The sequence below is a fragment of the Phalacrocorax carbo genome, chromosome 1 (assembly GCF_963921805.1).
Source record: "Phalacrocorax carbo chromosome 1, bPhaCar2.1, whole genome shotgun sequence".
In the NCBI taxonomy this organism is placed as follows: Eukaryota; Metazoa; Chordata; class Aves; order Suliformes; family Phalacrocoracidae; genus Phalacrocorax; species Phalacrocorax carbo.
The window spans coordinates 27,428,494-27,448,342 of record NC_087513.1 but is presented as its reverse complement, the minus strand read 5'-3'; the positions used below and the strand labels follow the sequence as shown (position 1 = coordinate 27,448,342).

The 19,849-nt window shown below is 39.5% G+C and overlaps 1 protein-coding gene across 2 annotated transcripts in view; it reads right to left on the bottom strand.

Moving 5' to 3' along the window:
• LOC104048328 (ankyrin repeat domain-containing protein 26) overlaps positions 1–19,849 on the bottom strand; it is a 59,124-nt gene that overhangs the window by 37,408 nt on the left and 1,867 nt on the right. The window contains exons 2-16 of one of the 2 annotated variants that reach the window (XM_064446737.1): positions 17,337–17,451; positions 16,919–17,092; positions 16,700–16,806; positions 16,045–16,182; positions 15,115–15,266; positions 8,674–8,707; positions 8,522–8,594; positions 7,236–7,296; positions 5,891–6,879; positions 5,053–5,200; positions 3,763–3,824; positions 2,539–2,650; positions 893–921; positions 709–775; positions 573–617 (exon numbers count right to left, since the gene is read on the bottom strand). In XM_064446737.1, the coding sequence (XP_064302807.1) occupies positions 573–617; positions 709–775; positions 893–921; positions 2,539–2,650; positions 3,763–3,824; positions 5,053–5,200; positions 5,891–6,879; positions 7,236–7,296; positions 8,522–8,594; positions 8,674–8,707; positions 15,115–15,266; positions 16,045–16,182; positions 16,700–16,806; positions 16,919–17,092; positions 17,337–17,451 (2,306 nt within the window). The remainder of the gene's footprint in view (positions 1–572; positions 618–708; positions 776–892; positions 922–2,538; positions 2,651–3,762; positions 3,825–5,052; positions 5,201–5,890; positions 6,880–7,235; positions 7,297–8,521; positions 8,595–8,673; positions 8,708–15,114; positions 15,267–16,044; positions 16,183–16,699; positions 16,807–16,918; positions 17,093–17,336; positions 17,452–19,849) is intronic. The other variant, XM_064446747.1, reaches the window with a different exon arrangement.

Here is a 19,849-nt window from a genome sequence, read left to right as displayed (position 1 = left end):
ACATGCTGACACTGCCATTTCCTCCCACCTTGTCTCTCTTCCCCTTTCCTTCCCTACCTCTGAACCTGCTGAACAGTCGCCATGATACAAGACAGGGAGGCCTCAGAGGACTGTATTTGCTACACGTTTCAAAACAACTGCCAGACAGGTAGAGAAAAGCCAGGCAAGTAACAATTCCTGCTAAGTGCAGCAAAAGCATGAGCCCAAGAATTACCCCTCCTGTCTCATCTGCTGTTCCTGGATAGCTTAGCTTTCAGACCCCTAGCCTGGAATCAGCCACAGCACATGCTCAGAGAACCAGAAATATCAGGAAGGGTTTTTCTGAGAAGTTGGAAGAAAAGCAAAACTTGAGGACTGTCTGAAAAGGGGAGATGACAGCAGGTATGGTGAAGGAAGGGTATTTACAGTATTGAAAGGTAACGAACAGGAGGGAACACACATACATAAAAGCATATTTCAGTAGACCTTCTGCTCCTAGAACACCTTGCTAGAACCATTAATTTAATATTACGAAAAAATTTCCAAGTACATGTCTGTTCGTAAAAGAATACTATAAAGAGACTTATGTGTACCTTCAATATCCTCTGCATCTCCTAAACCAAACTCCTCCAATAGATCTGCAAAACAAATAAGTCATATGCTTTATTAAATATGCGTATCCAGAAAGATTATGAAGCTAGACTCAGAACCACATGAAGTGAACATTACCTGTTTTCTGCTGCTGGCTTTTAGGAGAGGTTTCATTCATTTCCAAAACCGATTTGGGAGTCTTCAGCTATGAAAGACACAATCCAATCATAAAAAAACAAACTAAAAAAACCCAAATTAGAAGTAACTACATACTATTTAATAAGCAGAACAAGTAGTCAGCCTGATATGAACAAATGCTTACCTGGGAATCGTTTGGTTTCTCCAAGAAGCCTAGAGGTACAAAAATGTTTTGGGAAATGTTACTTTATTTAATTGAAGGTATCTTTTACTTCATTCAACATAAGTAGTTTCTAAAACTAAGTATTAGTTGCAAGCATTCTTTCATCAAGGTATGACACCTAACATTCAATTTACCTCATCATACAGCATACAAGAAATGGACAATGCATACTTCCCATTGTGCACCTTGGATTTAAAAAATAATAATCACAGAACTAGGACAATTCATGCTCATTAACAGAACAAGGTCAAAATATTTAGTCCTTTTGAGGAGTTGCACCCTGCTTTCTAAAAGGATTATTTCAAAAGCCAAAGCTGGTCCGCTGTAATGAATGATCATAAAACAGCCCAACAGCTCTGTGACTGTGATTACCCTACAAGTGTGATGTTGAGGAGTATTTTCCTTTCCCTTGATGGGACAGAGAAAGTGTGAGTCCAGACACAGAAACCTCATACACGTACCATTCAATGAGGTTAAAAAAAAAAAAATCAAGCTAGCTCTCAACAGATTGTTCTTATTTAGCTTACAAAAAACCAGAAGAAATAAATGTTGCTTGCTCATAATCTCCATTTATAGCTTAGTTCCAAATATTTTTATTTTAAATTTTTTATCCAACTTTAAATAATTTCCAAACCCACATAATCTACTGGCCCACCTAGTCCATATTTCTCAAATCCTCATCATAAGGTCATTTTACCATTTGAGTGCTCTCACGACAGAAGTATATGAAATGTTACTAAGAATGGCTCCACAGCAAAATGTTTATATTAAAAAATAAAAAATAAAAAACCAAACAGTATTTGATTTCAGTAAACTTGGTGGTCCAGCCGTATGGAAATACCCTAGAAAGATTACCCTAATAATCTTTTACCCTCTTTTCATACTGATTTTCAGCTTATCTTAGTAAAAATCATACAAAGCAGACTTCCATGACAATTACTCAACAAGTAGGTTTACAATCTCCTAGGAGATTGTAAATTTTGCTTCCAGCTTACTAAACTAAAACTGGATTTACCTTCTTTAGCTATTCTATTGTACCTATACTACAAGCAGGATTGACAAACCATTTGTTGAAAGAGAAATCCTTCAGAAGAAAGTACATAGCAAAACTTCCCTGCCACCTTATGCTCAAGATACCCAGGAGACAGTGTCACAAGCTACAGGCAGAAATGCTTAGCAACAAAATCTAAACTTTTAGTCACATTTTAGCTCCTAGGCAAAGCACAAGAGAAAGCTATCAAAAATTAAGCTAGGAAATAAAAAATGCTTAGCCAGATCATAGCTTTCTTCTGCTGCATTGTCATCCAAGAATGTTTAAATGTTCAGACATGTCAGTCCTAAACCACATACACTTTCATCACTATGCAACAAGAACCTGAAGCCAAAAAACCACAAACACATCCGAAGGACACACATAATGCAAACAAGACAGCTTCTTTTACAAACTGGCCAGCAAATGCTGTGATAACTGGTGTTAACAAATAAATACTAAGCACTTCAATGTTATAGTGCCCACCCAGATTACAACAGCATTCCTAAGACACTTATAAAGTTCACTTTAGCCTATAAATGCTTACAGACAAACATTTAGTCCACCATGAAGTTACCATTGCCATGTCCCCCTGAAACAATCTGTGAGCATGCTCCATGTCTCTCTGCAGCTGTGAGTAACACATCAGATGATACTTTTCTTATGCTTTCAGAATCCGTCTGTATAATCTAAAACACATGCATGAGAATTGTTACAAACACATTTTCAACTCATTTCTATGCAAAAAGCTCCTGCTAAGTCATCTTGGATAGCATGGTATCAAGTATTAGAGATACAAAAACCTTTGATAACACCCTTGGAAAGGACACATCAAAACATAGTATATTGGAAAAATCACAGCAGTTGTGTATGTATTCACATCTAAGACAAAAACCTCACCACTCATCTAAACTATTCTGCCATGGTGATAAACCTTGAAAAACTGGACAGAAGCAAGAGAGAATTAACATGGTGACTCAAGACGTAGGTTGTGAACCAGTAACTGCAGGTCTGTGGTCATCCAACATTTGTACTGAACTTGTACCTGACATTCAGATTTGTGCTTATGTTCCCTAGGCACGTATCCTGCAATTGTGAGCAAACACATCACTATTCCCAATCGCAAGGATGGTTTAGGAAAAAAAAACTTTAGTCTTGTATTTTTAAGAAGGGGGCGAAGAAGAGTTCATTTTTCCTCCAAGCAAAGCCAGAGCGGGTTAGCTACAGACCCTGCTCGTTTTCTTCTATCCCATTACAACAGACAGAAAGAACTAAAAGGGCAAACACAGCCAGCATGTGGGGTATTTCTGTTGAACATGACTTTCAAAAAGGGCTGAAGTACACCTACAAATGGTATAGAGGATCTACCCAGAAGTAGCTAACAGTCTAGGCTGTAGATGCTAAGGACAACCACTGACCAGGTCAGCAGAATAGAGCTATATGGTGAAAAAGCAACAAACCTGCCAGCCACTGTGAAAAGCTCAGCATACTTTAAGCAGCAAGAAACTTTGCTGATTCAACACTATACTAGAAATCAAAACTCAGAAAGCCTGTTGCTATAAGACCCAAGTCATTAGCTTGACCTAACTTCATCCCAATCCTAACTGAACAGCTGGCCTAGAGCAGAAGTATTTAAAGGGCCCCCAGTTAGAAGCATATGACAAAAGCAGGAAAAGAGGAAATAAACCTCATCAACTGTAGGTCCCAAGTCAAAAGCAAGCTCTCAAGTGCTTCTGGGTCTTACTCTTACCTCCCCCCACCTCCCTCTGGTGGGGGGCCCATGTCCTTCACAGAAAAGTACCTCAGAATCCCAGGGAGATTCAGCATCTTCCTCTTCCTCTGATCCCACTGCTGGCAGGGCACCTACAAATGAGATAAGAGGTGAGACACTGAGTGTTTATATTTCACTCTGCTTTTCCCCCATCAGTCAAGCCCTGCATCCAACAGGTGTGCAGTGGTTCCATTGCTGCAGACAAACTAAGACAGAGAACTGTTAGTCTGCACCTTCCCAGAAGCTAAACACCTAAGCATTGCCATTTAAAGAGTAGAGGCTTACAGCTCAAACTCTCACCCCAAACACACAAAAGCTGTTTCCATCTCAGGGGCTTAACATCCAAGTCTCTCCTCTACCAGACAAACATAAGGCTCAGTCTCAGTGGGTTCCTGGCCAGACCAGACTATTTTCATTTCTCTGTTTTAAGCCACTCCATTAGGCAAAACTGAATCAGTATTCACTTGTGTGGAGACATGCACACAAAGAAGGTGGAAGGAGCTGGAGAGAGTGAGGGCACCCACCCCAGAAGAGGGCAACTGCTGGTTTGAATCTGGGCTCTGACCACTTACGCTATGCCAAACTCATGCTTACAGTAAAATGCATAGAAAAGAAGAGCATGTATGGGCACAACACTTTAATACAGCAGGTTCTGTCAGGCCCCCTGTGTAGCATTTGATCAGCAGCTACACATGCTCTGGTAACATCTACCACACCAAGCTACTCTCTGGAGACAGACAATGGAAATGGCGCCTTCTCCTGCTCTGAGACCTGAGGTGAGTACCAAAGTGCTCAACTCTGACCAAGCTGGTAATGCTTTCAAGCACAGACAAGTGTAGCACTGGACAGACCTTCTGCAGTTTAAAACTGGACAAGGTGAGGCACTGGAACAGAACACCTTGCTCTTGGCTGAAGCCTCAGAAATATTTGAGTGAAGCTGAGAGAAATCTCAGCTTTTCAATCCAACGGTATGAGCCAGAAAGGGGAATGCTACTGTAACACCCAAGACACACTAGACCTCCTTTTCTTTTTCATCTGTGCATTTTTTTCAGACTGCTGCAGGGACTACACAACAGCAGAAGCAAGAGTGGCACTAGTTTCATAGAGCATTGTTTGGAATCCAACACCACAATTTCAGTTCAAGAATAAGTGAAAAGGAACAAAAGCTGCTTTCCTTCTCTGCCAGTGCCTGCTAGGATTCACAGGCAAGGGAAATATTTGCTATCTCAGAAGTCAATCACCATTTTAGTTCATTTACTGTGCATCAATTATTTATAGAGGAAGAATTGGGATCAGTATTTACTAACTGATTTCTCTCACCAGCATTGTCTTTTGAAGAATTGTGGACTTGCTGGCTATCATTACAAACAGAGTTTTTCACACCCTCAACAACTGCAGTTTGTAGATCTTCACCAGTGTATTCCTTCTTTTGCTCCTCCTCCTCTTCTTCCCATTCAGGTGATTCTTCCTAAAAGAGATCAACCAAAACAGCTGGAAAGAACAGAAACAAGCATCTACGCCATCCATCGACAACTTGAAAAATACTTTTCTTGTATAAGACAAAAGGTAGAACAAAGCTCAAGAAAGTTTCCAAGGCCTTCAGTTTTTCCATGGGAATCTATATGAGTAGACGGCAATGTGTAATGTCTTAAGTCTCACCCCTGGTTCTGCAAAGCCCCTGAGAAGCACTTCCTCATGTCAGTCTAACTCTAGCTTCATTTAAGTTACATCCTTCTTTTCCCCTATTTTGCTCCAAGGAAAATCACTAGCTTCCTGCTCTCAATCTTATTCAAACTTCTTTTTGCTTTCTTACTTGCAGCCATCACACCATAAAGTTTACTAAATGGCAGTAAATCTTCACAGATAAAATCTGTACATACAACTGATACAAGTTTAATTGATTCCAGAAAACGTCTACTGCCTATTTTTTTTCCTGCAAAAACACTGTAATCAACAGAAAAAAAGTATTGAAAATACTGCTGATCTTATACCTAAAAAACTGCTTTGGCTAGGAGTAAGACATTTTCTAATATGAAAAATGGATGATCAAAAGATGGATATACAGAATGTATTAACAGAAACCCAGTTTACCATTTGTTTCTTACCTATGTTACCCTTAGAAAATACCCTTGTGATTCAATCATCCCTATATACTTACTCTGGTGCTTGAGTGAAATGCTGCTTTTAAATTTTCTTCATGCCTATTTAAGTGCAAGTTTTCACTTTCTTGTTTCAGTGCTTCACAGACTTTATCATCTACTTCTTCATATTGCTCTTCTTCAGTATCTTCATCATCTACATGTTCAAGAATGACAGAGTTCATTTTTTGACTTTCAAGCTTTGGGTTTTTTGCCCAAGAATTATTACCACTTTCAAAGCCATCACCAAAGCTTGGCTTCTTCTCCTTAAGACAACTACCTGAGAAAAGCTGAGGCATCTCTTTTTTCATTTCAGAGTCTGCAAAACAGGAGTCAGCATTTCTGTGAAACTTCTCCTGAGTCATACTTTTCCTGTTCCAGCTTCCTTGTGTATCTTGCAAATTATTTAGATTTTGAAAGACAGCTTGTTTTGGTACTGACTTGCAAGATACTTCATTATTCATTATCTTTGGAGACATGGTTGTTATATTTTCTTGTAACTTTTCATAACACCCAGCTATAAAAGTCACAGGAGTATCAATAGGTTCCTCCACCTTTTCATCGAGTTCTTGACTTATTCTATGATCATCATCACAGACATCTCCAGTTCCACACTGAGCTTCCACTTCATACTTAGTGTTACTAAAATACTCCAATTTCTGATTAATTTCCCCTCTAGGTTCTGTTTTTATCCCCTGCTCCTCCTCCAGTATGATATTAGATTGAGTTTCTTCATCTTCCAGATCTTCCTCCTCCTTTTCATCTTGAGTAAGAACTTCCTCTTCTTCTTCCTCTTCCTCCTCATAATCTTCATCATCTTCTCCATTGTCATTTTCATCATCTTCCTCCTCCTCCAATTCTTCTTCCTCCAGGTTGCTTGCATCTGAGACATCTTGGTTCAACAGTTGTCCACAATCCCCTTTGTTCAGGTTTGCATGTGATGGGATTCTTTGTTTGAGGCTTTTCTTTGGTGACTTAGGACTTTCAATTCTAGAACCATCACCACAATCTTAAATCACAAGAAAAGGAAAAATGCATGTGAACAAAAGGAGTTATGTAAATAGCAATAGGCATGTTACCAGACTAATGCACAGGAGAGGATTAATCTGGGAATTTCTGGAAAAGGAGCCAGGTAAGGGATGGGCAGGATGGAGGAAGGACTTGACCAGGGACAAAGGCTTAGGAGGGGATTAATATCTTCATTTTAACTGTATGACTTACTTTTTTCTGAAGTGACTAAGTGCTGTGTTTTCAAAATGCTACTTTTCTTATTTACTATAGCAAAAGAAAATTATAAAAAACCCCTACTTAGCAAGTCTACTTTTATATATCAGTATATCATGCAATCTTTGCCAAATAGCTTACTGTTTCTCCTGAACTGCTGGGAAGCATTCATTAACAGTGTCAAGTTTGGCTTCTGCAGCTTCTGAAAATAAAGATTTATTTAAGCAAAACCATTTTTTTAATAAACAGCAATAACAAGAAATCCCTTGTTCACATCAAATCTTGAACAGTAAATATAATCAGGCTGTCCTTTTGATAGTGCTCAGGTGCTGGCTCCATCCTGTAGTTCTAACTACACAAACACTCCTCACATATGCAATTCAGTGAGTACTTCACCCCAAAACACTGTACAGGCAGCCTTCTGCAAATTGATTAAAAAGCTATCTTTATCTGTTTTTAATATTTGTAATACTTAAGCAAAATTCAACTATATTTAAGATTGTAGTTTCAGGATGGTTATGTGCAAATGGGCACAACACGAGTAACTGTACAGATCCCTAGACTTAATGCACAGATTAATCTCTGCAAGGACACTTAGCAAAACCTCCCTAAATTTCAAAACCATGCCAGAAAAATGCATAATTTCTATTTAAATCAGTGTAAGAAAACAAGTCTGTTAAAACTAAACATGCTTGCATCTGCAGTACTACTGAGTGGGTTTAACTACCACAATAAGGTTCCTTGTCACTGCAGAATTGCAGCACAACAGAATAGATACTCCAGACATCACTGCAGAAGTTGATAACCCTTCAGAACATCAGTAAAAAGAGTAGGCATGAGAGCTTGCAGCTGACAAAAAATCCTATTTGAGCATTCAAAAAGAGAGGGAAAACATGCAGTTTGAGATTACATGCAAGCATGGAATGCCATCCCATAGAAAAAAAAAAGATGACCCATTTGAGTAACTCATCCATTGAGCGTTCTCGAGGAATCTGACGAGGAAAGGAGAACTAGGTGATGAAGGATTTCAGTAGATCTTGAGCCCTTTTTCTTTATCAGTTAGGATTCTATCACAAATTTACAGGTAACAATAACAATGTTTGGAGAAGGACAGAATAGGTTTTAATAGTGTCTTAACTTTTAGGGTCTGCAAGTCTGACTCAAATGAGCAAGACCAAATAAAACATTGTGGTGTTTATCTCGTCACCTATTGCTCTTTTGCCCCAAACCACAAATCTACTGCATGCTCTGCCACAGCTACAGGTCTTTTAGCAAAAACTCACAGCAGAAGAAAGGCTGGCAGGCCAGAGGCTGCTTCTAAGGAGAAAACAATAGTGGCTGGAACTGCAGTTTCTTTCAATCCCAGAGAAAACCTGCCTTCAAATAACTTATTTTTACAGGACATTTTTCCCATAAAGGCACCATACCTTGGGGGCAAAATCAAGTTCTTCTTCCTCTGAAGTATGCCAACTGTCATCACTCCCCTCCTTCTCAGAGCTTCTTAAAAAGCAAAGCAAAATGAGTACTGTGTCTATCAAATCACTCCTCAGGTAAGCGTTAGGTATTTTTAAAGTCTCACCTTATTGAGTCTCCTTGGGAAAAGTCATCTATTGCTGTTCAAACATTAATTGATATGTTGAAATTAGATTTGGTGTGCTAAAAGTTAACTGGTACATATAAACATTTAACATGGACAACTCTACAGGTCATAACAGAATGAAACTTTGGGTAGTCAATTCAACACAAGACAGCATGAATGAACATGTTTCCAAAACAACTGCTTTTTTCAAGCCAAATTGAATTAAAAAAAAGAAAACAAAAAGACCAGAGTTGTATCTCCTTTGGACTAGAATACCTAGGCATTTAAGAAATGTCTCTAAACTTAAAAAAAAATAAAGCATAGCATGAATATGCTATGTCAGTAGACAGTTAAAATGGTGGCGGTTTAGCAAGACAGTAAGTAAATGAACCTCCAAAATACTCATATTACACACAGGAGTACACATCACATGCAGACATTTTTACTATTTTATGTAAAGGTTTGTCTAACATTATGTTATATACTACACTATCTGCTGCTCTACCCAGTCAGATTATAGTGAAAAGATAAAGAAAATCACAAAGCATAATCAAGATCTAAAGCTTATCCTCAGGTAGAAGAATCACCAGCAGTTCTTTACACTGCACCAAAACCAGTATTCAACAGACAAAAGGGGCATAACCAGGGCATTCTGTACTACACTTCAAGCTTTCATCAGTGTTACGAAGGCAACTCGCATGTAGAATCAGAGGATAAATCAGGTCAGAAGGGACCTCAGGAAGTCTCTTAGCCAACTGCCTCCTCAAAGCAGGCTCAGCTATGAGGTCAGATAAGGTTGCTTAGGGCTTTATCCAGTCTGGTTTTGAACACCTCCAAGGAAGAACACTGTACAATCTGTTTTACTGTCCTTATCATGGTGAAGCTACTCACATCAAGTTAGAAACTCTCGTTTGCATTCACGCCTTTTGTATCTCCATCTCCTGTCATGCACCACTGGGAAGCACCTGGCATTGTTTTCTCCTCAAGTGTACCAGAAGCTGCTTGCTAGGTCCCCTTCAAAGTCATCTGTTCTCTAAGCAGAACACGCCCAGTTTCCTCAGATTCTCCTCAGTGGAGTTTGACAGCCCTCCACTGAACTTGCTCACAGTTGAAAGACCTATCTGTCTTGCACTGGGGGCTCAGAATTATATCCAGACAGCTGGACACAATCCAGTGAGTGCCAAGAAGGTGTGGACAATGACTTTCCTCAATCTCTTGACTACGCTGGTCTTAGTACAGCCCAGGACACTGCTGACCTTCTCAGTTGCCAGGGCATCCTCCTGGCTCCTGCTCAGCTCACGCTCTGCCAAGACCCTCTGGGCTTTCTCAGCAAAGCAGCTCTCCAGCCAGGCAGTCCCAGCATGTTTTGTTGCGAGGAGTAGTTCCTTTCCACATGCAGGACTTGGCATTTGCTCTTGCTGAATTTCATGAAACAAGTCTGACAGTCCATTTCCCTAGCTTGCCAAGGTCCCTCTGAATGCCCTGAAGCATACCTATTGATCTCCCCAGTTTGGGGCCATTTACAAACTCAACGAGAGTGCACTCTAGGACATGACCAATGTACTAATAAAATCCTAACTTCAGGAACCCAGCCTGAAGAGTGCTAAAACCTCTCAACTATCAACAAAGATGAAATAAAAGGGTTCTTCAATTCCCAAGACAGAAGGGAAAAAACATACTAATAACCTCCACATAGTAGCTATTTTAGCATTCCTCAAGTTCTCAATAACTAGTTCTTGTTAACTATCATAACAAAATGAAGTTGCTTGTAAACAGGAGATAGGTGACCTTCCATAAAGTCACGTGTTGACAACCAAACTGAGGTCTTGGACAAAACCATTACACGGAAAAGAAAACAAAGGCATACCATGCCTGAAGACATCTCTTCTACTACCAGTAAGCCACAGATGACCATGGGAATTTTGTCTGTCCTAAACACAGGGTTTATGTGGGAACTTTGAGTACATCTCTTGACCTGAATAGGGCTTTCAGACAATGAAATACAGTATACATATTCAGTGTAGATATGCCATGTAGACAAAACCTAGAGGCTGAAACTTCCAGTGCAAGGACAAGCTAAAACAGTTCAAATACCAACACAGTCTCTGATTTTTAATGTTTCCTATTACAAACACATAATATTTTAAAATACTGATTAGTTTTACATACTGCTGTTTTTTGTTAACTCACTCATTACCCACAGTCTAATCTACCTGCTAATCTCCCAAGCAGAATGAAAACCTGTCTCTTAGAGCTGGGTGGACAGGGTGAAGTAGTTAGTTATAAACTCATGACTAGTGACTTCAGTTATATTTTCAATTAGTACAGTTATAATTAATCAAAACAGCTAAGTAAGTTATCTGAACTTTTGCTTTCAACTTATAACAACTTTAAGCAATCGTCCAAACCAGGTTGAATTGACCTTTAGAAGGCAGTAGAGGAAGTTCATGAGATAGCTTTCAGACAGACCTTGATGCCCTACCATAGAAATGGGATCTAGAAAAGCAGTTTCTGAGGACTGCTTGTTTCCACTTTAATTGAAGTTCATTTCCATTTTGGAGCAACAGAAGAACATATTTTTTTTTAAAAAATTATTTGCTATCACTAATGACACAAAGCAAACACTCAACTCAATAATAAAGGACTCGTGCAAAACATGCAAGCAAATAAAAAGTACCCAAAGCCTGCTCTCAGATCTAATTTATAAAACCAAAACCATCAAAATAGGGCCCTCCAGGATAAAAAACCATCATAGATGTTTTAGTATTTGTATATCATACAACATTTCATATTTTAAATGCTACTGTACAGAATACCTTTCCTTGATTTTCCTGTTCTTGATGTCTGGTTAGGAGATTGTTGCATTCCTATATCCATTTAGGAAAAGGCATGGAAAGGACAGACGAAACAATGACATCAGAATAAATTTGATTTCCCAGAAATTTGGAAAACACAAGCAGCACATCAAAGCTACAGCAATGGGAGAATGTACTGTGACTATCAGCCTACTCTACAGTTATAAGTGCTAAAAACAAAAATCAATCACAATCGACAGAACTCTACTCTCAAGAGGCAGTGTCAAACAGCATAACTTAATTTACTTGCTCCATGTAATACACATATTCCAATATTTTTAAATACTGCAACAGATTATCAGAAATCTACTGCCAACTTTATACTGACAACTTGATTAGTCCTCATCTAACACAGACTGCAAATGCAATTCCTTTATGTTTGTACAATGCTTTATAGAGACAGCGTACTTAAAATCCCTCCCCCTAAGTATCCCCAAAAACCTTAGGTGTCAACAACTAAACTTTGGAGATACACTATGTAGAAATTTTGAAGGAAATCTTGGCTCCACCATCACACAACTTCTAGCCATTATGCTATTTACAGTCACTCATCTAAAATTACAGTTTAAGCACGTTTGTTATCCCTCACTAAAAAAAGCAACCCAGAAACTTGTCTCAAACCAGCTCACCTTAAAAGTTGTGTCAGTTGGTGCCTGATGCAAACATAGGCCCCTCCTACCTCAGTCTGAAGATAAGAGAGTCCTGCTTATATTGATTTGTCTATGTGGAGCAGTTCATATACAGAAGCTATGCCACTAGCCAGAACGCAGACATGACAAGCAGTCAGGATGAATACCCGGTTCCCCCAGCACTATAGAGCAGGCCACAACTGGACCAAAATGGCATTGACTGGTACGAGTGTCATGCATGTGTGTTTTTGTGCATGCATATCTGTGTGTTGTGGAACAGAAGTTTTAGAACATAAACCATTATTCAACCTGCTTTACCCATCCTACATAGTAAAATGTTATATTTTAAGTCAACAAATGGTGTGGTTCTGTTATTGCAGCTACCTGACACCAAATTTCTTTGTGATAAGGCCGTAACATTTGTCTTAGAGCAGAAGAGAGTTCTGCTTATATTGATCTTACCAAAAATACATGTAATGGATGTGGCAAAAGGAATCCTATCAAAAACATACACTTAAAGTGTTAAGAAAGGACATCAAGATGGTTTCTCATCCCTTCCCATTTCTCTTTTCTTAAGAAGTGATACAGGACAACTTTTCCTGACCTCAGGAAATGTAAATCACACTAAAGCACTCATTTATCATAGAGGTTTTGGAAGAGGAGAACCTAACAGTTTCTCTAGGGACTCAGGGAAACACTGAAGGAACAATACGCTAATATGCAGTGCAGCAGCTAAAAAAACCGCAAGTGCAGACATACTAGAAATCTGAATCTTTGCCTTTAGAAAAATTGCATTATTGTTTTTTGCCAAAGAAATTCCAACTTCAACTCTAAAAAGCCTGTCATTCAATATGCTAGGGCTGGAAGCCATTCCTTCAGAGTTTTTGCAAACGTATCTGTGATTAATAAAAAGGTTCATGTTTGGACAAAAAGTAAACATTCAAATAAGCATGAGTCAACTTGCTCATTAGAGGAGAATATTTTGAAAAGTGTGCAACAAGTGCAAAAGCAGCAAAAGGAATAAGAACAACATTGAAGATGCCATAAAAATAGTAAAGAAGAGCAAAAGAAAATAAAATAATTCTGAAGTGGGTGATTCTCTGGTCTCTCAAGATCATCCCAGCTTCTCCTCTAACAGAGGCTTCAAAGGCTTTTACTGCAGCATATCAAAGGGACTCTCAGGACCTGTGCTTTGTGGGTGCAAGCCAGAAACTGCAGAATTAATGCCCATAAGTGTTCCCTATATGCTACTAATCTCTTGCTCAACATGCTGGGGTCCTCTTTTAAGACACTGGGTACAAGAAGAAAGGGATTCACACTACTCAGAAGAAAAACAAGCCCTACTAGAAGCAGACTGAGAACAGAGCAGTCTTTCTCCTCCCAAGTCCTTAACCCACATAACATTCTCTTTACATTTACTATGCCTCTTCAAATGAGGATAAGAAATAAAGATGTCCCATAATACTGGGGACTTATATTAGTAGTATTATAATTTTCAAGGAATGGGGCAAATTATTTGTTTCAAGAACCCATATTTCACTGAGGGTATGTCAGTTTTGGAATCACACAACAGTATTATTCTTCAAGCTACATACTTTAAAATAACCCTCGCCTGTCAGCCATTACAAGGTGGTAGCACAGAAATTATCTATGTGCACAGGAGGCAGTAACAGAGTGCTGTTTGGGTGAAAGCAACATTTTGCTGATTAAACTACCTGTACCAAGGCCTTTCCAAAAGAAGGAAAAAAAAAAAAAATCTTCCTTCAATCTATAAAGAAACTTTAAAAATCTCTTAACTGGTTCAAAGCAACTGCTCCCAAGTCAAAGGAACAAAGTTTGTTTCTAAATTAAATTCCCATATCTGGGAGGTGTCAATGAGGAAAAATACTCCATGTTTTGCTCATATTTCTTGACACATTTAAAAAAGGAGTAATGAACTATGTTTGAACACTGTCTGCTGCCCACAGTTTGCCACACAGTTCTGATACAACATGCTTAAAAAAACCAGAAAGAATAAAATCTCCTACTGTAGGGCCTGAGATAAAAAGGACAAGATAATTTTATTAATATTAAAATATCGATTTTCTAAGATTCCTCTAGGGCTGTGTGAACTCAAGCATATACTGGATTCTACAAACTTACTGAAGGAGTCAGTTTTTTGATCACAAGGCAATTTAATTGTTTTTCTAGATCACAAAGTAATATGGATTTTTTTAAAGTGTATTTCATAAAATTACTGACAGTGGAAGAAAAGCATTATTTCTATTGTAAATCAAACTATGTCCAAGAAGATACAGTATACAAAGACACTGCATTGCTGTTGCTAACAAAGTTACTTTTCCAAGACAATTTTTCCTAAATATTTCTCTATATCACCTACATGGAAACAATTGTAACTGATGCTGAGAAATAAGATGATTCACCAAAAGGAGCTTAGTCCAGGTGAAACTATTAAAACAAAGAGACACAAACTCAATGGAAATCAACAAGACATGTATCTTCCTGCTAACTTATCTGTTGCTTCCCAACTACAGAAAGATGAACAACAACTACTCAGGATGAACCTACTGCTTTTGCAATTGGATTTTCACAATCTGAATGGCCGTCTATAGGTAAAAGTACACACCTGAAAAACAAAAACACCCTGGTCTAGTTCTTCGCTGTCCCCCTTCTCTCTCATTCTGTAGGGAAACCTATACAGATGGGCAATCTGATGGGCAGAAGGCAACAACCATGTAAGTGGACACATAGCACACAAATCACAACTGCCTTCACAGCCTGACAGAGCACCTCCAACTAGCAACAAATAAGCACATTCACAAAACTTCTTGTCTTACTCCATCTGATGCCTCAGCTAAAGTCAATGGCAAACACAATAAGCTTTACCAAAACAAACCACCTAAAAGAAAAAGGCTAGTGATTTTCCTCATGAGCTCCTCCATGGTTAAGAATCCTACCTCCTCTGTCCACAGCTGGTGCACCCAATGTAAAGCCAGCAGCTCCTGCCCGGTTAGGAGTGCTAAATACCGTGATGGTGCCTTGTGCACCATCTGCAGAAGCTTCTCCTGTGTTTTCCCAGTCTGCGTAGTCTGCCAGTTGTTTACTAAGACTATACAGAGAAAGAGAGGAAATATATTGGGTAAAAATAACCACATAGTTGCATATACCATTTAATAGAATAGTTAACATCCACTTATTATCCATCCTACACATATTCATAGCCACATGAATTCATATACTTCTATGTATTTGCTAAGGATAATACACACAGCACTTATTGCATGACTGTTACACATTTCAATATACACTACAGTCATGTTCACTCTATAGATGCATATTCATACCCACAAGGTTATTAACTCCTGCTTGGTACATTTTTTTCAGCCTAGCTTTTAAGCACACATAACCACCTTAGAGAAGGAACACCCACAGGTACAAAGCTATGCATAAGAGGAGTAAAACTGCTTAAGATTTTAACCAAAGGGGTATCAGTTAGATCTGTGAAACAAAAGGCTGCTAGTTCCTGGTCGTTGTAGTGAAAGTCAGTAAGGACAATGGTGTTGGTCTGGGGAGAGGGTTTACATGCATTTCAGCTTGCTAAGTTCCACCTCTGGATAACTGCAGGCTACAGACACTTTTTAGAGTTTATACTGGTCAGATGTGAGCTTAGCAACAAAACTTGAGATATAAGAGCATTCTGGGTGGAAATTTTCCTCAACTTCCAAATTAACTCTAGACACAGGAATGCTGCATATCAGAAGACTTCATTGAGCACAGCTTCAAGACAGATCTCAACACACCACTAAACCTTGGTGCTGTTACCAAAAGTGTTCAAAAGCCACACTGATAACTGGCAACTTATTCTAATGATAAACTTTAAAATTTACCTAGAATATCCATGAATAACAGCATAATCCTCAGCTGTCCATCCATTAGTGTCTTTATGGGAAACATCAGCACCATAGCGAAGAAGAACTTTTATTAACTTAAGCTCCCCACCAGAAGCAGCAGTCATAAGTGGGGTTCTGAAAAATCCAAAATACGATATGAAATAGATCATTTTACACAGACACTGCAGTTATTTTTAGTCCTGTTTGCTCTCTACTTTAAAATGAACAGAAGAAAAAGCAGTTTTCATTAAGTATTAAAAGCAACAATGAAATGGGACAGGGAGCCAAAACAATTAAATGTTCAACCTTTATATGTTTAGATAAAGCTTCCACATAGACAATGCTTACATACAAACTATGCTGCTATGCAGAAGGGTGTTTTCCAAATTGAGGCACTGAATGTGCTAAGCTAATGGCACTTTCCCTGCCAGAAGGGCCACCACAGACAATGCCTTCTTGCAATCCTCAATGCGAAAAGCATCCACTGAGGCACGAGAGCAGCCAAGTGTAGACCTGCTTTCACAAGTCACACAGAAGTAGCTCCTTCTGTGTGCCTCCCTGTTTTTTTTTTCAGAGCTCATTCCCATGCCTCTCATCAATCCAACCCAAGGAATACTAGAGACACCCATGGAGAGTTTTTACAAACCCCCACCTTTCACACTGATCTCGAGCATGCACGTCAGCTCCTTTCTTAAGAAGAAACTCCGCCATCTCTTCTTGATGTTCAGAGATAGCAAGAATAAGTGGGGTATATCCCTCCTGAAAGGACAGATGAATACATCAAGTTAAAAGTCAAAGTCAAAAATACCTTAAAGACAAGCGTTAATGCAACTTTTTAAAAAAAACTTCCTTAACATATATAAAAGTTTACCTTATTCTGGGCATCAATATTGGCATTATGCTCAATTAACAGCCCCGCTACAGATGTATTAGGAGATAGGACAGCAAGGTGAAGGGCAGTGTTGCCATCTACATCTGCCAGATTCGGGTCAGCACCATGCTCTAGCAGAATAGCCACACATTTTTCTTGCTGGCACTGTACTGCCTGGGAACAACACACAAAATGGAAAAAATTCCAGCATTTGCATTTTACTCTGCTACAATTGCCCCAGCTTCTGCATGCTGGAAAATAAGAGCACATTCAGAGATTAGCTAACATATGCCTATTGCACACTAATTACAATATGCATGTTTCTACACAGGTCTGTGTAAAGAATCCTGCAAGATGCAGATCATTTAGTGCATAATCAATAAGCTCCACTTGCAAGAACATAACATATTCCACATACCTTCATCAGTGGTGATCTGTTATCACTGTCAAAAAGATTTAGCTTACACTTGTTTTCTACTAGATATGTAACAACATCCACATGGCCGTTCGCACAAGCGAGATGCAGAGGTGTCCTAAAAATAAAATATATTAAATTAACGGAGACAGACAATGAAAAAAATTGTTACAGGCTGAGATAAATGGATATGGCCACAAGTTTCACTTTGCAAAATGCAAGCTTAAGAAAAGATTTCATATTCCATTACCAGTAACAGCAGTTGCACACCAAATGCCTGAGGCTGGCTAGCAAAACCCTCCACAGCATCCGCTTAGTAAGGTGACATTTCCTTCACTGTAGAACTGAATCTGCAAAGATTCCTGTGCCCAGGCATTGGTCACTGCCTCCAACAGGGCTACACACATGCCACAGCAACAGACTCCAAAGCTTGGCAATCTAAGGTCTATGGCAAGTAAACCTCTAAGTTTCATGATCGTTCACGTGCCAGAAGTGTATCAGAGATGTAGGAGATGGGTTTTATAGCAAGAATGTTATTGTTTCCCTGCACTTCGAGAATTTGCTTTTTCCTCTAGCTTGTTTACTACTGCAGCAAACACAAGAACACACACCAAAGTACCTCTGATAACAACCAGACAAACCAGACAGCAGCATACCATAATCCTGACTACAGGAAAGTAATGTTTGACCTTCCTGACATGTATAACTATCATAATCATAAAAAGCCTACTACAGAGGAAATCCTTTCCAAGGAGGGAGTACTGTGTTTCCACAACACATGACCAGCATAAGAAAATTAAACTTTTTTCTTCAAGTTAAAGCCTTGCCAGGAAGAAAAGGGCTCCTTCAAACCACAGGACATATTAGGTCTGATGTCAGTTAACCAGTCTATTTGTACCCAAAGACACAATCACCCAGAAAGTCCTTTCATGTGCTTCCCCCTGAATCACAGGCACAAAGCAGCACAAGATTTGCTCTATGCAGCAAAGTGCCTGCTGCTCTGCAGGAGACCTGTCCCAACAGACAAGCTAGAAAACAGCCAGTACCTTCCTCCCTTGAAGGTGATGCAATAAAAATCCTGCAGTTCCTCAAGAACTGAGGGATATGCCGACACTAGTTTTGAGCCACATCACTATGGGTAGGTCCTTCTCCTCAACCAAACTTGCAATTGTTTTGGTACCTTGCTGACAGACAGGAGCACAGCAGCTCACTGGCTAGGTGGGGGTGGGGATGGAAAGGGAGTGGTACCCAAATGCAGTGACATGAGATGCAGACACACAGCAATTTGTAATGCAGATACTTCTAGTTACAGGGCAGCCTCCTCCATGGCAACAAGGATGAGGACAAGAAAAACACAAAACTTCAAAGAACTTGTAATTTCTTGCTACAGACAGAGAACAGACTGAAGCATCAACAGAAGGGTCCCTCAAGAGCAACTACAACCACTTTTTGAGAAATTCCCAATAAGTATGCAGGATCCTTCACCTCTGAAGAAATGACTGATATCTGAAAGCTAACCAGAACTGGTTTTGAAAGAGTTCCTGATCATCTACAAGCTGCTACTACCAAGCACTAGGAAGTATGACAAATCTGAAGGTCACTATCAGCTTTCCAAACTGAAAAGCCTCTGCTTCTCCTTCCGCCACAGCCCTATTCTGGAAGAGAACTGCTGATGCCTGAGTAGCTGCAAAACAAGCCCACTGGGAGACCACAGGGAAACAGCAGGCTGGCTGCATGCACTTCCAAGAGCACTTGAGCTGATGACCCAGCAGCTACAAGCTAAGCAATGGCAACCTCTAGAGTTCACTCTGACAGGCATCTGACAGGGTAAATCTCTCTTAGCGATTAGCTCTGACCCCAGATTCATGACTACCTGGCACAGTGCCTACACTGCTTCCAACTCTCTGCTGAGTTTTGCCCATGCCTTTCAGCAAGGCTGAAGGCTTTGCTTAGATCACCTCTGAAAAACTGTCTGTTCCAAACTAATACCATCCCAAGTGCATTTTTTTTGGAAGGTCCTGTAGGATACAGGACCAACTCTATGGAAAGGGCCTGTAGATGTGATACTTGCTACATCCCTGGTGCAGGACTTTACTTTTAGAAATCCTAAGGAGCAGAACTGAGATATTCATATGAACAATGCACACACTTTAGCCATTACTACCCCCATTTCCTATTATTTACATCTATTTCCAACTATGTCAACTCTTCTGGTCCCTGGAAGACACAATGAAGCTCTGAAACACAATTGCATCTGGTGGTCATTTATGACATTTATCACACCCACAAGCACTAAGGGGGCATAGGTGGGCCTGCAACCCTCATGACTAGTATAATGTGCAGGGGCTACAGTAAGCAGGCAGACTGTCCACCAAATTCCTCTCAGGTAAGCTTTTCAGCACTGGGCGTTGTCATGCCAAAACTATCGAAGTGTTCTATTGTATGTAGACTGCCTTGTCTCTTGGGTTTTTTAGTGTGTTACTTTATTTGTCCAGTTTTAACACTGATAACAGCAT